Source organism: Megascapheus bottae, chromosome 6 (genome assembly GCF_031878675.1).
Source record: "Megascapheus bottae isolate mThoBot1 chromosome 6, mThoBot2.hap1, whole genome shotgun sequence".
Classification (NCBI taxonomy): Eukaryota; Metazoa; Chordata; class Mammalia; order Rodentia; family Geomyidae; genus Megascapheus; species Megascapheus bottae.
In genome coordinates, this window is record NC_143514.1 from 18,925,326 (window position 1) to 18,944,858 (window position 19,533).

Below are 19,533 nucleotides of genomic sequence, written 5' to 3' on the forward strand. Positions count from 1 at the left end.
GATTGATCTAGGTTGGTTAATGCTTTCAAGATGTCCCTGGTTTCTGTCGATTTTGTTTTGGTCTTTCTTCCTGTACTGTGGGTTTGCCCTTTAGGATGGATAGAACCTCTCCCAGGAAGGACTACATGGGTTGGACTACATCTTTTTGAAGGCAGGATGGGGAAAGGCTGCAGAAAGGCTCGGAGCTAAGCAGCTGTTGAGATGGCATGGGCTTGTAGTGCCAGTTCTTCCAAGTATCTCACTGGAGACCATTCCTGTGCAGATGGGTATGAGACTTGCATCTCCCCCCTTCAGTCTTCAAACCGGAATTCACATTGCAAGGAACTATTTTATTTTTTGGCTTTGTCTTTTCCTTTTGTTTTTCCTTGGCATTTGGGTAGGGAGAAATCTTGCTCCTTAATAAGCAAAAGAGGAAATAGCAAACGAGTATGCAGCCTGGGAACACCAATACTTCTGGAGAGCTGCTTAAAATACTAGTTTCACACCCGAGACAGGGTACCAAGTGTGCGATTTGAGGTTCACTGGAATCAATTGCCGCAGATGTAATTTCCAGAGGCTGCTTGACATACAGCTCCTGGTGGGCGGGGAGTTGTCCCGGGGGTAGGTCGGGGTTTCTGGAGGCTTTCCCCCCCATCCCTCAGGGGGCGCTGTGAATGCCTTGGCGGCTCTGGCGGCGGCTTCCCCGGGGAGGAGCCACTCCTGACAGCCGCCGCCGCCGCCGCCGCCGCCGCCGCCGCCGCCGCCGCCGCCGCCTCCGCGATCGCAAACCCGGAAGACAGCTGGACTGTACGGGCTGGCCCGGCACAGCCATGCAGCCGCTGGAGGTCGATCTGGTCCCAGCACCTGCACGGGAGCCGAGATTGACCCGCTGGCTGCGAAGAGGCAGTGGGATCTTGGCACACCTGGTGGCTTTGGGCTTCACCATCTTTCTGACTGTTCTGTCCCGACCAGGAACCAGTGAGTGCGCGGGGCGGGGCCAGGGGAGGGGGCGGAGCCTAGGGGCCGCAGCTCGGAGCGCCAGGAGCCTGGCTACGCGACCCCAGCAGGGGAGGGGCCCGTGGGCGTGGCACGGGGGTCCTGGAAGGGTGGGGCTGTGGGTACAGCGGTGGTGGGAGTTGAGGGCAAAGACTGGCTACTGAAAAGACCGGACCAAGACTCCTGTTGGAGGATACTAGTGAAGGAAAGAGATTGAAGTCTACCCTAGAACAGGGTTGGTAGCCAAGAAGTGCCAGATGGGGAACTCAACCCAAGTTGGGTGTGCTTACAGGGAGGCATTCTCGGTTACCCACTCTAAGGCCCCCTGGCAGCTCCCTTTTGCCCTAATTTCCTGGTTGGTATTCATAATTACCAATACTTGATTTGCTGGTCCTAGAGCTTGAATTTAGGGCATAGGGGGTCTCCCTGAGCTTTTTTTTTTTTTTTTTTGGCCAGTCCTGGGGCTTGAACTCAGGGCCTGGGCATTGTCCCTGAGCTTCTTTTACTCGGGCTAGTACTCTACCACTTGAGTCACAGCGCTACTTCTGGCCTTTTCTGCGTATATGGTACTGAAGAATCCAACCCAGGGCTTCATGCATTCTAGGCAAGCACTCTACCACTAAGTCACATTCCCAGCCCATCCCTGAACTTCTTTTGCTCACAGATAGCACTCTACCACTTGAGCTGGAGCACCACTTCTGGCTTTTCTGGGTAGTTTATTGGAGATATGAATGTCTAGTGGAGATATGAGTGTCCCGGACTTTCCTGCCTAGGCTGGCTTTGAACCATGATCTTCAGAACTCATACTCCTGAGTAGCTAGAATTACAGGTGTGAGCCACTGGTGCCCAATTTTCCTGATTTTTTAAAATTAGAATCGGGGTTGGTATGTCAAACTTTCCCTTGTAACCAGATTCTTTGAACTCCACCTAGCCATAGAAAGGGGGCGGGGGGGGGGGAGACAATGGTGCCCAGCAATCAGCCTGTTCTCTTTGATTCTTAGGTCTTTTCTCTTGGCACCCTGTATTCATGGCCTTGGCGGTGAGTTTGGACTTTTATCTGCAACTGATTAGTTCAGATATTCTTAGTTGCATCACTGGGGAAGAACCCTGTTTTCAGGAGGCTCAGCCTTTCTAAGGCTCAGAGAGGTGGGGGAGACAGCTAAGGCCCTGCCTTTCCCTGGGAATTGGGGAAAATAAAGGGTTGGGCCATATGTAAAGAGTTAAGTGGTTGAGAGGTTAGTAGGACATGGAACATATTTCTCCACAGGTGACTAAAAGCTGTGGAAGGGGTGTTATTAAGTCATTGCTCCTGCAATTCAGGAAGAAGTTTAACATCTGCAGTTCTACTGGTCAAGAAATGGCCTGTGTAAGGCAGGTCCAGGTGGAAGTCCTTTTGTCTTTACCCTTTGTCTTCTCTATTTAGATGTGTAATGACAACTCCTTTTTCTCAGGCCTCCAAACAGAACTGAGGTTCACTGGCCCTTTCCTATATTCACAGTTTTGCCTATGCATGGCTGAATCCATCCTACTCTTCTCTCCTGAGCACTCCTTGTTCCTCTTCTGTTCCCGAAAGGCCCGGATCCGACTCCACTGGGCAGGGCAGACTGTGACCATCCTGTGTGCTGCCCTGGGTCTGGGCTTCATCATCTCCAGCAAGATCCGAAGTGAGCTGCCCCATCTGGAATCCTGGCACAGCTGGGTAGGAGTTCTGACACTACTGGTCACTGGTGGCCAGGCACTGTGTGGGCTTTTCCTCCTCTGTCCCCAAGCAGCCAGGGTCTCAAGGGTAGCTCGCCTCAAGCTCTACCATCTGACTTGTGGACTTGTTGTCTACTTAATGGCTACAGTAACAGTGCTCCTGGGCATGTATACAGTGTGGTTCCAAGCCCAGATCAAAGGTGCAGCCTGGTATCTGTGCCTAGCACTGCCCCTGTACCCAGCCCTGGTAATTATGCACCAGATCTCTAGATCCTATTTGCCAAGGAAGAAAATGGAAATTTGAGTACCTCCAAACACTGACTCTAGGTGGAATATTTACTTTGTACTTCAATGGTTCCTTAGTGACATTTAAGGGACCTATTTCAGAAGTGGCCAAGTTTTTGCACTTTCTAGGCCAAAGGCTACAGAAACCCAGGTTGCATTGGTTGAAGGATGATCCAACCAATCACAATGGGGGAATGTATTGAGCACAATGGAATGTGATGGGGAACTTGAGCTTGAAGCATCTACTAGTAATAGAAGACAGACTTTTTTGGGTAGTGGTGGAGGGTTGGTAGTGATTCTTACTTGGGTTTCTGATGTAGAGTTGAGGTTCTATAAGTTACAAATGGAAGCCGTGGATATTTGCCTCTACTCCCTAAACTTTTTTTTTTTTTTTTTTGCTGGTCCTGGGGCTTGAACTCAGGGTTTGGGCACTGTCCCAGAGCTTTTGTGTGCAAAGCTTACACTTTACTACTGAGCCACAGTTCATCTTCTGGCTTTTAAAAAAATGTTTTTGATGATTAATTGGAAATAATGGACTTTCCTGCCTGGCATGGCTTCAAACCACAGTCTTTAGATCTCAGCCTCGTGAGTCACTAGGATTATAGGCATGTGCCACTGGCATCTAACTGTGTATGTTTTTGTTTTTTAAGACAAAGTCTCACTGTGTAGCCAAAGCTGACCTGTAATCACTAGCCCTGTCTGGCCTCAAACTCAACCTCCTGCTTCAGGGTCCCAAGTGCTAGGATGACAGACCCTGTACCACCACACCAGATTTGGTACCTCTTGAGAAAGCAGTGTGATGCTTCTCTTTAGGCTCTGTTACATAACTAACATTAGGTAAATTCCATATCTCAGGACCTGAATTTCCTCACCTGTGAACGTTTCTAAGCAATCTCTTAAATCCCTTCCATCTTTTGATGTCACTGATACCTTCCTAGCTGTGGTCCGCATGGACGGACCACTTAGACTCAGGATGTAATTCGTACATTCATTCTCTATTTTCCTGGAGGGATAAGTCTTCCCTTGTAGTTCTTCAGAAATCTAAGCTGATTTGGCCTAAGGGTTAGGCTCTGTGGAAAGAGTTCAAGAGAGGGCCTTCTGGACTTATAAGAGAGTAAAGGCAGTCACTTTAAAATGTTATGCAGGAACAGAGGAAAATCAGATTAACCAAGCCTTTGATTCCTAGTCCTTCACTCAGCTAAGAACATACTTTGGTCCACCTTAGGATCTGGGCCATACACAGCACCTGGATGTGCTCTGTCCCACACCCATTCTCAGGGCAAAGTAGTTCTAGGCATCTTGTGATTTTGCCTTTCTTAGGGTCTCGCCTCAGCATATTGTTCATGGAACAACTCCAAAGTTTTTAAAATAAATAAGGGTCAAGGAAGTGAGGTACAGGTCTTCTGATCCAAGGAAAACAGAGACTCCCTGGTTCTTCTCACCATCATTTAAGCTTTACTTAGGTGTCTCCTGTCAGAAATTTGACCTAAAAGGAGCTGGGATCAGTGCCAGCTGGCAAATGAGAGCTGAGCTCTCTTCCCTATAGAGACCCCTCCTAAATCCAGCTAAAAGTATTTCCCTAGACTGCCCTTGGTGGTGAAAGGTGGATGCCAGATTAGCTAGCTGAAGTATGGCTTAGTCTGGGAGATGAGATCTCCATTGATCAAGACCCATGAAGAGATGCTATGCAGATTTCTTTGCAGGGAGATGGAGCCCACTGGGAATTCTGGGAGGCCTGGGTATAGGGGCTGGAGCTCTGTTTTGGGGAAATCTTGAGGGATGCTCTCAATGTCAGTATCAGACATCCCAGGCCTTGTCATATTCAAGGGCTCCTCTCCTCCAGGTGGCTCAGAAGTAAGATTCAACAGCACAGGAATTCCTTCTGATGAGATGGCATTTCCCTGGAGTTCTCTAAACCCCAGGCATCTGGAAAGACGCCTCCATAGTGCAGTGGTGATTGCTTATGTCCCTTTCAGTGTCTCCTTTCCCCTCTCAAACAATCCAGCATAACAAGAACTTGGAAGAAGTGGTTACGGGACTATATGGAGTCAATTTTCACCTGGGTCACTCGATCCAGTGATTCCATCATGGCCAAGGGTGTGGGGGAGGGAGTGTCATCTTATCCTGTATATATACGCCAGGCCAGGAAGAGTTCACCAGCTTGCTCTGAGAGCAAGCAGGCGATGCCAGGGAAGCCTGAGCTTGCCTGAGGTGTTGCCTCCTCCCAGGTGGTGCGGGGGGCTGGTGGGCGGGTGGGCAGGCGTGCTGACAGCCGGCAGTTTGCGTGGGCTGTGCCATCTGATGTCTATTCCCAGCCCTGGGAGGAAGGAGAGTCATTTATATTCTGCAGGAGGAAAGGACCCAGCTGCCGCCTTTCTGACCAACAGGGCTAGAGGGCAAGGGTATAGGGCAGGGGGGGAGCACAAGTGGTCTCCTGCTCAGCTGGGTCTGACTGCAGTATAAGGAGTAGGTCACCAGGAGGAGCCCTTCTTCCTAGCAGGCCTCATTGTGGGGAGACTTCTACTCTCCTGTCTTTTCATTTCTCCCTGTGTCACTGCCTGCTCTCACATCCAGGGGCAGCAGCTGGACAACCATTAGGCTTTGGTGCCAGGGCACACTTCCTCCAGCTGGGATCTCAGTGGCTGCTGGCCCAGTATGCCTCCCAATATGCCTCCTGGCTGTGTGCTTCCCTCTCCCTCCCCACTTCTGTTTCTCCTGTGTGCTAGCTAGGCTTTGAGCATCAGCCAAAGGACTCAGGGGAAAAGCAAATGACTGATCTTTGCCCTTGTTCCCTGACTAGGGAAAGCTACTAGTAAGCTGCCTGTTTTTGTTTTTTGGAGGGGAGGAGAAGAAGCCTGCCATTTGCACAGATTTCCATACTAAGCTCACTAAAGTCCTGATTCCATATTTGATTATGTTTCAAGTTTGATTATATTCAGACTCAACCTTGAGGACATTATAGCTTTGTATCCAAATCTGAATAGCAATGGGATTACTGTTCTGAGTTTGGATACAGTCTCCCCTCCCCTGTTCCTGTAACCACCCCATCCCTTGATATCCATCCAGGTTGGGGGTGGTACTGAATGGCAGGAGCTCTGTCTCTGAGGAAGTCTTCAAGCCTCACCTCCTTGGCTGCCATCCCCATCCAAGATAGATTGCTATCGTATGCCAGCCTGTGCCTCCTCTTCTCACCCCCTCATAAGACAGGCTACCTTTCCTCCTTCCCTGACAGTGGCTTGTCCCTTCTTTCTTCATTGTCCCCACCCTTCCACCCCCATGCATGGCTGCTGTGGGTCTTGTTTTTCAAACTTCACTGTGGGAGATCCAGGCATCCTCCCTGAGCCAGCTGGCTGCTGTGCCAAGGCCTGTTTAGAGTTAATAATAATCATTAGTTGAATGGTGCTGGGGCCTTTCAGGTCTAGATCTCTAAGCACTCACAGGCTGAGTCAGCCAGCCCTAAGCTTCCCCCTCTTCCTGGGCTGCACAGTGTAACAGGATGAGAAGGTGCTGCCATAGAGAAGAGCCAGGATTCTCACAGTCTAACCTTACCTTGAGGCTTCTCCCCTCTTGGAATAGGCACTGATTCTTTAATTTGCTAATAAGGCCTGAACCCCTGTCAAAGGTGGAGATGCGTAGGGAATATGATGTGCTCAGTTGAGACTGGTAGTGGCAGGGGTAGCTAGTGACCCTGAACCTTTCCTTCCTGCCTTTCCTTCTATTTACCTGGTGTGGCTGATGCTATCTTTTCCTGTGCCCCTCTGCAAGCTCAGGAAATAATGATGCTGGCTAAGTGCCCCTAATGCCCTTGTGTCCAGTTGGCATAATGAGCCTGTACATCGTGAAACGAAAGGTGCATCAGCCTGCATGCTGGGAGTGCTGCTGTCTGGGTTTACTCAGCCTTTAAGGCTGACATGGCTATGAGCAAACCACTGGCTAATCCGCCTACCTCACAGGGATGTTGTGAGGGTTACAGGGAGAATGAATGTTAACAGACATTGAATGTCAAAACACTAAACACATGTAAACCAGTGGTGTTATTATGTTCTGTCTTTTTCTCTCTTGCTGAGCCTGGATCTGGGCTTTATGCTTCCTAGACAGGCAGTAAACTACAGTGAATAACTGCTTGGAGGGACTCATGCTTCTACATACAAGCCTTTACCACTCCTGCCACAAATGCTATCAAGGTGAAAACCAGTAGGGTTTGCACCATGTGCTGCCTGCCCTGGGGCTCTTAAGTCACCAGACTGACTGCATTGTTCCCAGGCCTAGCCTGAAATATCTGGAGCTGATCTTAGGAACTTCTGGTTACAAATTATCTAACGTGAATCTCTCTTCCCTAATTGTTTGAAAAGGAGTAGCAATAGTACCACATACAGCACTGCCAACCTGGCAGTCTGGTTTGCCTTCTGTGGCCTCAGGCCCCTTATGCCCAGCCACAGAACTATGAGAAACATGGGTCCTATCTTCCAAGGGGCCAAGATTGGTTTCCTTCTCCCTCTCCCAGGCTATTGGAATAGGATCACTCCCTTCTTCTTTTATCAAAATTACACACACGCATCCACACATGCCTGCTACAAAAAGCAGTTCTATTTAAATTTTAAAAATCAGAGGATAGATATTTTCCATTCCATTTGTCTGAAAGCAAGGCTACAGTCGGCTCTCAAGTAAAAGCAGAGAGGCAGAAACAGCAGCAGCAGCAGCAGAGGCTGGAGTATTCATTTTTTATCTTAGGTTTTTTTTTCTTCCCCTGGAATCCAGGAATTAAACTAGTCAGGAATTGTGGGCCTAGGGTAGCCATTCTTATCGGTATGGACACCAATAAGACAGATGCTGAATGGTGAGACAGTGCCCCAGAACTGTTGTAGAGCCTGACTGGAAGTTAGAGCCTGACTGGAAGTAATATCAACGTTGAGCTGGGCTTAACATAGACACAAATGACCTCTAGTAGGACACTCCCACACCCCTGGCTTGGCTAGGCACCAATATGGTCAGTTCATTTTTAATCCAGCTGCTCTTATCAGAATTTCTCAGATGAGCCAGGCACTGGTAGCTCACACCTATAATCCTAACTACTCAGGAAGCTGAGAATTGAGGATTGATGGTTTAAAGCCAGCCTAGGCAAGAAAGTTCATAAGACTCTTACCTCCAATTACCTACCAAAAAACCAGGAAGTGGTGCTGTGACTCTAAGTGGTAAAGTGCTAACCTTGAATGAAAAAGCTCAGGGACAGTGCCCAGACTCTAAGTTCAAGCCCTATGACTGGAAAAAAAAATTATAAGATGAGAGGTTCAAAACCTCTCTGAAAGCAGATTAGGCTGTTTTGTGATTTAAGGAATCAGCTCTATTTTACTGAGCATACACCTCTATTTTAAAAGCATATCCCCTGTTACTTCACAGTTCATTCTAAAGATGCCAGGTCCAGCTCAGGCCCATACTTAAGCAAATTATGACCAAGGGAGCAGTGGTAGGAGTGGGGGGGGGGACTACAAAGTACTACCTAACTCTAGACCCTCCCTAGCCTGTATATACACATCTGTATACACACAGATCTTATTTGTGCCAGTGTGGAAGGGTACCCGGAAGCCCCACTGTGAGACTGCGTGTACTTGTTCTCTCAGGCCATAGCTCTGTGCCCTCTGTACTGTGGGGACTGTAAGCAGGCTGAATAGATTAGACGGCCTCAGACTGGATATGCAGCCTAAGTATCTTAACATTTGATACTTTCCACCTGTCAGTATATAAACCTAATGAAGGCACTTTAATGGCAGCTGCCTTAGCTACTTTCAAGCCCTAGGAAGTTTCATTGTGATCTGACCAGAAACCAACTGTCCTACTCTGGGCTCTGAGCTTTTTCTTCCTGTGGGTAGGGAAAGTGAAGTTTTCTGTTCCAAAAGACAGCGGACACATTCGCCTGCCCTAGAACCCCTGAAGTGCTGGGGAAGTGCTATAAAGACATGGCAAACAAAATTGCACATCTTGGTCAGATTCTAGGGACTTTTTGGTAACTTATGAGTGCGGCAGGGCAGGAAGGGATATATCCATAGACGTTCTTGGGAAAATGGAAAGAGGAGAGTGGGGTACCAAAGTGCCTCCTCAGCTCAGACTCAGACAACAGAAAACCCCAAATAGACTCCATCCAGCCTTTGCTCTATCAGCTTAATTCTCTTGAACATTTTGTCATCCATACAAAAACTGTTTTGCAAACTTTAAAAACAATCAAAGATACAAATGTAGTCTACAGGAGAGAGCTTGGACACCAACAACTTTCATTTCATTGACTATTATGTTGATTTGTCTAATGTGGCTGGTTGTGAGGCATCTCTTATCTCTTACTGGTTCAACTGTTTCTCCCAAAGTGAAGAAGACAGTTTTCCAGAAAAAGCCTTTTGATTGAAAATCCACAATTATGCAATTGCTAATCTTATGTTTATTTGTTTTTTTGTAAGTCAAACTGGCCTAGAACTCCTAATCTTCCTCCCAGTCTCCCAAATGCCAGGATTATAGATGTGAGGCACTACTCTAGGCCAAATTCTGATTTTTTAAATTTCTTTTTTCCTTATGACAGGCTCTCTTGGAATGTACTATGGCATTCCCATTCAGAATTACTAGGAGAGTAAATAAAGAATTTGGCCTGGCTCATGTAGAATCTAGTCCAATTTCATATAATCTATATCTGTTTTTTTGTTTTTAGTTTTTTTTTTCCAGTTGTGGGGCTTTAACTCAGGGCCTGGGGACTGTCCTTGAGCCTCTTTGCTCAAGGTTGGCACTCTACCACTTGAGCCACATTGCCACTTCTGATTTTTGAGGGGTTAATTGGAGATAAGAGTCTCACAGGGACTTCTCTGTCAGGGCTGGTTTTGAATCACAATCCTCAGATCTCAGCCTCCAGAGAAGCTAGGATTGCAGGCATGAGACACTGGTGCCAGCTTTATGTCTGTATATTGTTTTTTAAGTGATGATTCCATTCCACAGAATGACTAGGACATGGAGCTGGGAGTGTGGCCTAGTGGTAAGAGGATTTGCTTAGCATGTACAAAGACCCGGGCTCGATTCCTGTTACCACGTATACAGAAAAAGCTGGAAGTGGTGCTGTGGCTCAAGTGGTAGAGTGCTAGCCTTGGGAAAGCCCAAGGACAGTGCTCAGACCCTGAGCTCAAGCCCTGGGACTGGCAAAAAAAAAATGACTAGGATACACTAAAATGTCAAAGGCTATCAGCCTACCCAATAGGTACACTTCCAGCCTGAAATGGTTATCATTCATAACATGAACATATACTGGGAATAATCTAAATTATATGAAAGCAAGCTGTTTCCTACCATGAAAAATCACAAACAAAAACAAAACCCAATCCAGCTATTTCCCTAGTATCATGAATAAGTCCAACCTAGGCTTTATTTTTTTTCTGGTCCTAGGATTTAAACTCAGGCTCTAGGTGCTGTCCTTAAGCTTTTGTGCTCAAGGTTAGCATTCTTAACATTTTGGACCACAGATCTATTTCTATTTTGGGGTTTTTTTGGTAGCTAATTGGAGATAAGAATCTCATAGACTTTCCTGCCCAGGTTGAGTTTGAACCATGATCCTCAAATCTCAGCCTACTGAGTAGCTAGGATTACAAATGTGAGCCACTGTCACCCAGTTCAATCTAGATTTATGAAAGAATTATGCAAGGAGGTAACCCTCTCCCCTCCAGAGACCCAGGAAGTCTTTATCATCTATAAGTCTTTTTTTTTTTTTTGCCAGTCCTGGGCTTGAGCTCAGGGCCTGAGCAATGTCCTTGGACTTCCTCAAGGCTAGAGCTCTATCACTTGAGCCTCAGCACCACTTCCGGCTTTTTTCTATGTATATGGTACCAGGGAATCGAACCCAGGTCTTCATGCATGCTAGGCAAGCACTTTAACCACTAGGCCAAACTCCCAGCCCCTCATCTATAAGTCTTAACCCAGACTATAAGATTTCAATAATCTTGCTTGCTAAACAGTTGGTCACAAATCTGCTTTAGAGGTTGGTAAACTATGGTCTGCTGGCCAAATCAGCCCACTGCCTGGTTTTCTGTGATCTATGAATTAATAATCTCTAAAACAATAACCTTTTTTAAATGGTTGAAACTAAAAAACATAAAATTCTAAAAATAATTCAAACTTTCATGTTCATAAATAAAATTCACTGGATGCTATAGTTTTGTCATGATTTACATGAGTGTCACAAAGATCCATGTACTGAAAGCTTAGTCCCCAATGTGCTGGTACTGAGAGGTGTTGGTATTGAGACGTAGAGTCTAATGAGAAGACAGGCCAATGCAAGCATCAGCTAAGCCTGACACTTGGATCTGTCTGATCATGCCTGTCTCATGTCAGCTCTTCTGCATGCTCTACTACCATTATCATGCAAACCACCTGGAGCGTCTTACCAAAAGCCATCTTAATAGGCCCACCTGATCTACTTCAGCATCCAAAACTATAAACTAATAAATCTTTTTTATGAAATACTCAGCTGTGGTATTTTACTTTAGCAACTGAAAATGGACTAATATTCTGGAAAAAAAGAATCATAGTCATTCATTTATGTACTATCTGTAAATGTTTTCCTGTTATAGCAGCACAGCTACGGTTTAATAGGATGTGTAGCCTATAAAGCCCACATTGTTTACTATCTGGCTTGTAACAGAAAAGTTTTGCTGACCCCAGTCTACATCTTAATACTTAGATGTGAAGTTTACCTATGACTTTATAACAGCACTTAAAGATTCCCTCCATAGACAAGCCACACTCTTCTGAGGTACACTGAATCCCACCCTCAGGCTGAAAAGATAAATAAACCAACCACAGACTGTACCAGAACAGAGACTCAAGCCAGGTTTAATGGTTATTGTCTAGTTTCCAGAGCCCAGAGGCTCTGAGGTTCGCCAGCCTGGGTATACACAATGGAGAGGAACAGGGTCCTGGACACAGGAAAAGGAAGCACAGAGATAACACACACAGAACGAATTAACTGGCTTTGTGCTCCCCAACTGGGGTGTACCCTCTCTTTGCCCCTTCCTTGGGGTCCTATAAATACAGGTTAAAAAAAAAGATCACAAATAATTACGTAGACATATTGTAGAGCCCTGTCATATTCTGTCTCCAGGGACACCTGCTTTCTGGGAGACATGTCTGGTTTATGGGTGTGAGGTAAGGAGGAAAGGAAGAGGTGAACACTCACTCTTATAACCACATCGAGCAGTTTCCTACCCAAGGTTCTAAGGAGCTCAGGTATTTTGAGTATTCAGTCCCCAGGTGGGAAGCTGCCTGTGGGTTCTACCAAGTGAAAGCACAAGAGGCCAATTAGTTAAATCTCTTGGTGAGGCAGCCAGGCATATCTTCCAGGTATCTCAAACTAGGGACAACGTTAGTGGATGAAGGGAGAGTTAGAGTTGCTTCTGGTCCTTAAGAGCTCAGCTAGAATGTTCTGGAAGGCCTTCTTCATTTGACATCCACTTTAAAATGATTCAGAGACCTAGATGGGGAAACTGCAGCATGAAGAGAGATCTCCCCATGTTTCCTGATAAATCTGAGGTGAGAATCCTGTTCCTATAGCTGTACTTACAAAAATCCTCAAAAGTCTGGAATACAACCATATAACTTCCCTGTCCTATCCCTGTCTATAACAGAATAGTTAACATTGGAAAGGCAACTCACAGCTCACTAGTCCTCTACCGGTTTCCTTTGGAGGTTTTTCATTGCTCTTGTTTTAGCTCACTGTCTTATATGTATAGTCTTCAAGAAAGGTCTCCATGGGTTATAAAGAACCAGCTGGTGCCGCACCATCATTTTCCAAAAGTCTCCAACCTATGGCCCCCCTTCATCTCTGGAGCTTCAGAGCTCTCGAGATATGGGTGAAGATTCAGGGAATTCAGAAATTAAAGTACAAATGACTGTGTATTTGAGGAGCCTGGCATGATCACTGTCTCTCCTATGGCACAAGAAAATTGTGCATGGAGTGCACATAGCAGAAGACCATTCTGAGAGTAGTAGCATTAGTGGGCACTACAGGTTCACTGTCCTGGTAGAGGTCAAGGTGCTGGTGTGCATGCATACTTATGAGCATGCATACCTATGAGCATGCAACTACTTGAGGGGATTTTGCTGCACCTTGCTCTGGACAAAACTAGGTTACTAAGAAAGAATGAACAGCAACCTTGAGATCCCAGGAACAGACAAAGGGAAGATGTTGACTTCCTAGTCTTAATATGTGGCCTAATCATCAGGCCCTCCTAGCAAACAGCCACACCCACAGGCAAATAACACCCCTTGAACCTAAGAAGCAGGTCAGAAAACGAGAGGACCTGGAGAACTTCCAATGGACAGGAAACATGGGAGAAAAGAGACACTGAAAAAGACCAACATCAGAGAACATTTTCACCTTTTCCATGATCACCTCCCTGCTGAAACTACAGACAGCCACTTCTTGGGCCTACAATATGGTCAAAAGGAGAAGTCAATGGGAGGTCAGCTTCATACGCCACAGTATTAAGCAACCTTGGATGGAACTTAAGGCTGTTGGGCGTATGCTTTTTATGTTGCCCTGGCCTGTCAGCCACAACTGCACAGACTTCTGGCCAAAAGCACTGGGATGGCAGAACTTTCCTTCTGAAAGTTTAGTGCCACTGGTGGTCTCTGCTACTGGATATCCTGTAACCTGGGAGCAGCAAACTCAGGCCCACACCAAATAGCCATTCTGGGACAGAAAGCTCTCGGTTTCAACCCCTCCAATGACAAAAATCCCATGCTTTTGGTTTTGTAGCAGCAATAAAATCTCTTGAGGGGAGAAAATCAGCCTTGGCAACATAGAGGAGACACATACTGGGCACCATCTACCTCCCAGCCTAGTCAAAGACTAGACTTCTCCAGCCTCCTCCCTCTGCAGAACAGCATAATAGGGAAAATTCAGAATCCCACCTGAACTTGCTAAGGAGACAAAATGAAGAGATGGTTTACAGAGAAAATCAGGTAGGTGTAGCTGGCTGCTACATCATAGAGGCCATGGTACCCTTACCCTTTTGGTGAGAGTGGCCCACTTACCATACCTGTAGTAGCCTTCCACACAAGCTCTGCCTTCAGCAGCCCCCATCCTGGACTGACACAGATGGTGGGAATCAAATGTTAATCTAAGGCTTCCCTAGCCAGGGAATTAGCCTATCTAGAATTTAACCCCATCTATAAGTGTTGTGATGGCACCTATGCTATAGGGACCCAGTAACTCATGCTGTATTTATCTATGTCACTTGTCCCAGGACAAGGCACAGATCCCATAGCCTACATTGTTACCATACCTAACAGGCAAGGGGCTAGACTCCTGCAAAGATCCATCCACCCAGGACTCATGGGGAAAGAAGGCAGTTTTAATGGGAAGTCTTACTGCAGCCTTCTGGAATGTTATTGATTAAGGTCTCACCTTTTCCTGACTCAGTTTTCAAGTTTTTTTTCAATTCCTCACCCAAAGAAGGTACTGCAGCTTCCCCAACACTGCTCCTGGGAAGGCTCTCCCCAACACACACAACTTCCCAGGTGTGGGTGAGCAGAGAGGGAGAGAGAAAAAAATGTTTTTCAAATGGTTTTCTCTTAAGGAGCTAGGAATGACCTCAAAGGAGTTTAGGAAATCTGTTCTTCCCCTATCTGTTTCTCATTTCTAGCCAGCCCAGACACGTTCCTCTTTCTTCCTCTACCACACTGAGAATTGCCAAGGCTTTGGACAGGGGTGTGGCATTTGCCTGAGGATCAATATGCCCATATTTGTAACTCTAGGCAGCCACACCCTCATTGGGATCTTACTTACTGTCTGTACCCATGACCAATTCCCTGGAGGTCAGGAGGAACCCACTCCCTTGGGCAGCCAGCCCTCTCTTCCATCCCCTCATAGCCTTCAGGGGTGCATTACCTCTCTTGGGGCAAAAATCTCCCCAACCCACCTATCCTGCTCACACCACAATGGGTGTATCAGAGAAGACTGAGCTGACCGATTCTGGATCTGACATCCTCCGTTGACCCTTTCCTGTTGCTTCGGGCACCGGCAGAGTGTTGCCTGGCTTGAGCTTGCCGTTCTGACCCTGCCCGGGTCCAGCAGGTTCCAGGAATGCCACCCTCCGGTCAAAGCCATCATCTTTGTCCCCGCCAGCCATAGGATCGTGGTTAGGTGTGGTACTAAGCATGGAAGAGCTGAGACTATCTCCTTGATGGCTAGAAGGCTTCTCTACACCCCGGCACCAGCAGCGGCAAGGGGTGAGGTACAGGTATATGAGGACCAGGACCACACTTAGGATACAACCCACTAGCGTGGTATAAGCTGTATTGAGGGTGTCGTGGTGTCCGTGCGAGGTGACATTGTGCACTTTCAACTCCACTGACAGTGTCTCATTGAAAGTCTCCCCCATGGCATAGCAGGTATACACACCCCCATCCTGCATCTGCACTTGCTTAAAATGAAGATTGCCTTCCGCTGACACTGTCACTGTGCTGTTGGCCCCCTGATTTAGCACCTGTTCATTGTTTGGTGTCACCCACACCTTGGTCATCCCCTGCTGCTTGGTGTCACATGTGATGGTTAAACTGTCACCCAGGTGGACCTCCCAGGCACTCTCCTTGTACTCACTGCAGTTGAGGGTATCTATGTTGAAGACATTATGCAGCTTCTTGGAATGCACACAATACAAATCCTCCTGAAAGTCCATTACAGAACTCAGCTGCCGGTACTGCCAGTGGGAAAAGAGCTGGTAGAGCTGGCAGTTGCATTGCAGGGGGTTGTTGTGCAGGTACAGCCCATTCTTGACCCACGCTGGCAGCTTCTGCAGGTCGCTCAGTGGCAATTTCTTCAGCTTATTGGAAGAGAGATCCAGAAGCATTAGTTTGGGTAGTTTGTTTCCTTCCTTGATCAATTCCAGAGGGAAGCGGGAGATCTGGTTCTGGCTCAAGTAGAGTTTCTGCAGCTGGACCATGTCGTCGAAAGCGTAGCGGTCCACGGTCACGATGTGGTTGTTGTAGAGCAGCAGAACCTCCAGTTGTTGCAGCTCGCTGAACAGGAATTCATCCAGCGTGCGCAGTTGGTTGGAGGAGAGGTCCAGATAGCGCAGATTGGGTACCGGGGAAAAGGCCTCAGAGGAGATGAAATGCAGGTGGTTGTGGCTCAGCAGCAGGGAATGCAGTTGGGTCAAGCGAGTGGAGGTCCACTCGGCCCGAAGGCGGCTCAGGTTGTTGTGGCTGAGGTCCAGCAGTGCGGTGTAGCTGGGCAAGGATTGGGGCACGTTGGGCAGCTTCTGCTTGGAGCAGCTGAGAATGTTGCTGGCGCACAGGCAGTCGGTAGGACAGCTAACCACAGGTCTCCCAGCTCTGGTCACCTCAAAGAGGAGCAGGAACAAGGACAGCAGCAGGAGCCCGAGGCCTCGAAGATCACGCTGGGGTTGCATAGCGTCACTTGGGAGAGCCAGGTAGGCCACAGGAAGGTCTGAGAGGAGGTCACCCCGGCATGTTCCGGGGAGTAGGGGTGGATCACTTTACCACAGGCTTGAAAGGAGGATGGGTTTGTTGTCAACCACAACGTCTGGAGGGAGGGACCACCACTCCCACCTTCTCCTCCTCCCCTTCCCCCACCCCTCTGGGGTAGAAGGGAGAGGACAGGTTACCAGGTAGCTCCCAGGCACTGTGCAGACAAGCGATGGGCTCAAAATACCCCGGGGCAGAAGAGCGAGTGGCAGGAGGGCCTGCTGGGCTGGGCTGTCGGGTGAGAACGGGGGTCTGCACACAAGATGGGGGGGTCTGCACACAGGAATGGCTGGCGCTGGGTCAGCAGGGCCTTCGGGGAGGAGCTGAGGGGAGGGGGGTCTAGAGGGTTAGGTAGGGCGCGTCCCGACGGGATTGAGGTGTCCCTCCCCGCCCCCCCCCCCCCCGGGAACCTCTGGTCACTGCACCTGCTCAGCGAGGATCTGTCTCAGCCCATGGCCAGTCCAGAGCTCCGTCACGGCCTCCCCGGCGGCGGGAGCCTCGCCGGCCGGCCTGTCACGGCGCCCGCGGTGCGCAGGAACCCGCGCCCAGCAACGCCGCCGCTGTGGGGGGGGGGGCTGCCCCCGCTCCCTTCTCCTCTCTCCTCCTCGCCGCCGCCTCGAACCGCGACACCCACCAGAGCCCACCGAACACGGCCGCCGCCTCCGGATCCGCGGGGCCGGCGGGGATCGACGCGGGTAGCGGGAGGCGCCGCGAGGCGAGCGGAGCCGAGTCGAGCGGAGGGAACGGCGTGGGGGCAGCGAGCTCGGCGCGCACGCGCATGCGCGCCGCCGCTGCCGCCGCCGCCGCCGCCGCCGCCGCCGCCGCCGCCGCCGGAGGCTCGGGGCGCGTGCGCGCGGCGGGGGCGGGGCGCACGTGCGTGTGTTTGTGTCGGAGCCCGCGCGGCGGACGCGCGCCGAGTGCCCCCCGCCAGCGTTCGGGAGACTCGGTCATTCGTGAGCGCCGCGCCGGTGAGGAAAACCTCCAGGAAGGGGGAACGCGAGCCCTTACTCCCTCTCCGGCTCTCGCCACCTTTCCTCATCCTCCTGCCCCCCCCCCCAACCTCCGCGCCCTCTTCGCGCCCCCCCAAACCCACTCTCGGGAAAAGTTAGGCCTAACTGGAATGCATCCGCTGAAGCCCGGCGCTGTGACTTCGGGGCAAGAAGCGTCACGCGTCGTTTCATATTCCAAATGAGGGAAACCTGGCTGCGCTCGTGCTGTCGGCGTCGGCGGGAAACTCGTTAGTAACCTTTGAGAGTCTCCCTTCCCCCCCTCCCCCTCCCCCCCTCTCTCCCTTCATCGCCTTTCTCTCTCCCTCCCCCCCCCTCCCACCCCCACTCCCTCCCTCTCCCCACCTATTGTCCTCAAACATTGAGAGGAGATTTGGGGGTCCCCCCCCCTCCAGTCTTTCCCCTCCCACCAGCCATTCGGGTTATTATTGAAGAGTACAGCTCCAAGCTTTGAGGCGGCCAGTTGTGGGAGGTGGGGACAGGAGATGTGTCTTGAGGATTTTCAGGCCCAGCCTCAATAAACCCTTGCTATCCTCCCAGTACACCAGTATCAGCACATTACCCTCCCTCCACTTGTGGAGCATTTTTAGCAGTTTCTCACTTTTCCAGATGAAGCTCACTGGTGGTGGTGGTGATGGTGTCTTGAAACTAGAAGAAGCTGTAAACTAGTGTAAGTTGTTGCGGGGAGGGGTAGGGCCCTCCCCAAGACATAATTCAAGATTTCAACTGAAATTGATGTCCCAATAGATTAGCCTGCTAAGTTTTTTTTTGTTTGTTTGTTTTTGCCTGTCCTGGGGCTTGAACTCAGGTCTGAGCACTGTCCTTGGACACTTTTTGCTCAAGGCTAGCACTCTGCCACTTGAGCCACAGCACCACTTTCAGCTTTTTCTATGTATGTGGCTCCGGGGAATCAAACCCAGGGCTTCATGCATGCTAGGAGAGCACTCTACCACTAGGTCACACTCCTGGAATGTAAGAAGAATTATTATGTCACATGTTTTAGCATGAGTTTAAATGGATGCATTTTCTCTAAAAGGAGTATTAGCATGGTAACCTGCATAATATGAAAAGGTCTTTCTTTTCCTGATGATCCTAGGGAGAGAGAAAGGGTAAGGAAGGGTGGAATTTTGAAATCACATTGCATTGGTTATCATTGCTCCATAACAAATTATCTCCATACTTAGTAGCTTAATAAAACAATATGATTGTTTATCTTTCACAGTCTCTTTTGGTTAAAAGATTCAGAATGGGTGTGGTTGGAGATTTCTTATGCAGTTACCGGAATATGTTAAGGTAGAGCCAAAGTTATTGGAAGGCTTGACTGGGGCCAGAAGATCAACTTCCTCAGGGCTCATGCCATGGCTGGTTAAGAGGAAATCACTGCCTCTCATTGGAGGTTTCTTCATAGGATTGCATAAGTGCTCTCATAGCATCCTAGCTGACTTCCTTCAAAACAGTAGATCTGAGAGAGAATGGTACAGAAGTGACAATGACTTAGCTCTTAGATGGTTTGCTTGTCACCCCTACTTTAGCCACATAGGCAAGCTCTGATTCAATATAGAAGATTGCATGAGGGCATGAATTGCAAAAGAAAAGAATCATTGGAATTGTCTTGGGACTGGCTGTCAAATATCATCTCTAAAATTCTGAAATCACATTGTTTTTTTTGTGTGTGTAATTTACTGGAGTAACAGCCAATATGTTTTCTGCAGTGGTTCCATTTTACTCCAGCAGTATATTAAGGTTCTGGTTTCTCCAACACTTTTGTAACATTATTGTTTTAGTTAACATTTACATTTGTAGCTGGGCATTGGTGGCCTCACACATGTAACCCTAACTACCCAGGAGAGTGAGATCTGAAGATCATGGGTCAAAGCCAGCTGGGCAGAAAATTCTGTAAGACTGTTATCTCCAATTAGCCAGCAAAAAGCCAGAAGTTGAAGTATGGCTCAACTGGTAGAGTTCCAGAATTGAGAAAATGGGCAAGTGAGAGCATGAGGCCCTTAGTTAAAGTTCCAGTGCCAGAAAGAAAAATACATTTGAAATATGAAGGGCT

General features: G+C 48.5%; 2 protein-coding genes across 3 annotated transcripts; one reads left to right on the forward strand and one right to left on the reverse strand.

Annotated features, from left to right (window-relative positions):
• The first annotated feature begins 809 nt into the window (after positions 1 to 809).
• On the forward strand, positions 810 to 5,178 carry Cyb561d1 (cytochrome b561 family member D1). The gene is made up of 3 exons (XM_090334358.1): positions 810 to 957; positions 1,977 to 2,014; positions 2,474 to 5,178. Exons 1-3 carry the CDS (start codon positions 810 to 812, stop codon positions 2,975 to 2,977), a joined length of 690 nt encoding a protein of 229 aa, XP_090190484.1. The 3' UTR covers positions 2,978 to 5,178.
• Positions 5,179 to 11,798: 6,620 nt separating this feature from the next.
• On the reverse strand, positions 11,799 to 17,204 carry Amigo1 (adhesion molecule with Ig like domain 1). Of its 2 annotated transcripts, none has more exons than XM_090334356.1 (2): positions 16,896 to 17,204; positions 11,799 to 16,491 (listed from the first exon to the last, which is right to left on the reverse strand). In XM_090334356.1, the coding sequence occupies exon 2, from the start codon at positions 16,392 to 16,394 to the stop codon at positions 14,913 to 14,915; it is 1,482 nt and encodes a 493-aa protein (XP_090190482.1). In that variant the 5' UTR covers positions 16,395 to 16,491; positions 16,896 to 17,204; the 3' UTR covers positions 11,799 to 14,912. The 2 variants fall into 2 exon arrangements, with proteins under 2 accessions (XP_090190482.1, XP_090190483.1); XM_090334357.1 differs by lacking the exon at positions 16,896 to 17,204 and adding an exon at positions 16,611 to 16,774.
• Between the last annotated feature and the right edge of the window lie 2,329 nt (positions 17,205 to 19,533).

What these genes read in the sequence shown, in the direction of transcription:
- Cyb561d1 (XM_090334358.1), top strand. Translation starts at nt 810, where the DNA reads ATGCAGCCGCTGGAGGTCGATCTGGTCCCAGCACCTGCACGGGAGCCG. An exon ending in TCTGTCCCGACCAGGAACCA is followed by an intron (nt 958 to 1,976) that starts GTGAGTGCGCGG and finishes TTTGATTCTTAG; the next exon opens with GTCTTTTCTCTTGGCACCCT. An exon ending in CTGTATTCATGGCCTTGGCG is followed by an intron (nt 2,015 to 2,473) that starts GTGAGTTTGGAC and finishes CTATATTCACAG; the next exon opens with TTTTGCCTATGCATGGCTGA.
- Amigo1 (XM_090334356.1), bottom strand. Translation starts at nt 16,394, where the DNA reads ATGCAACCCCAGCGTGATCTTCGAGGCCTCGGGCTCCTGCTGCTGTCC.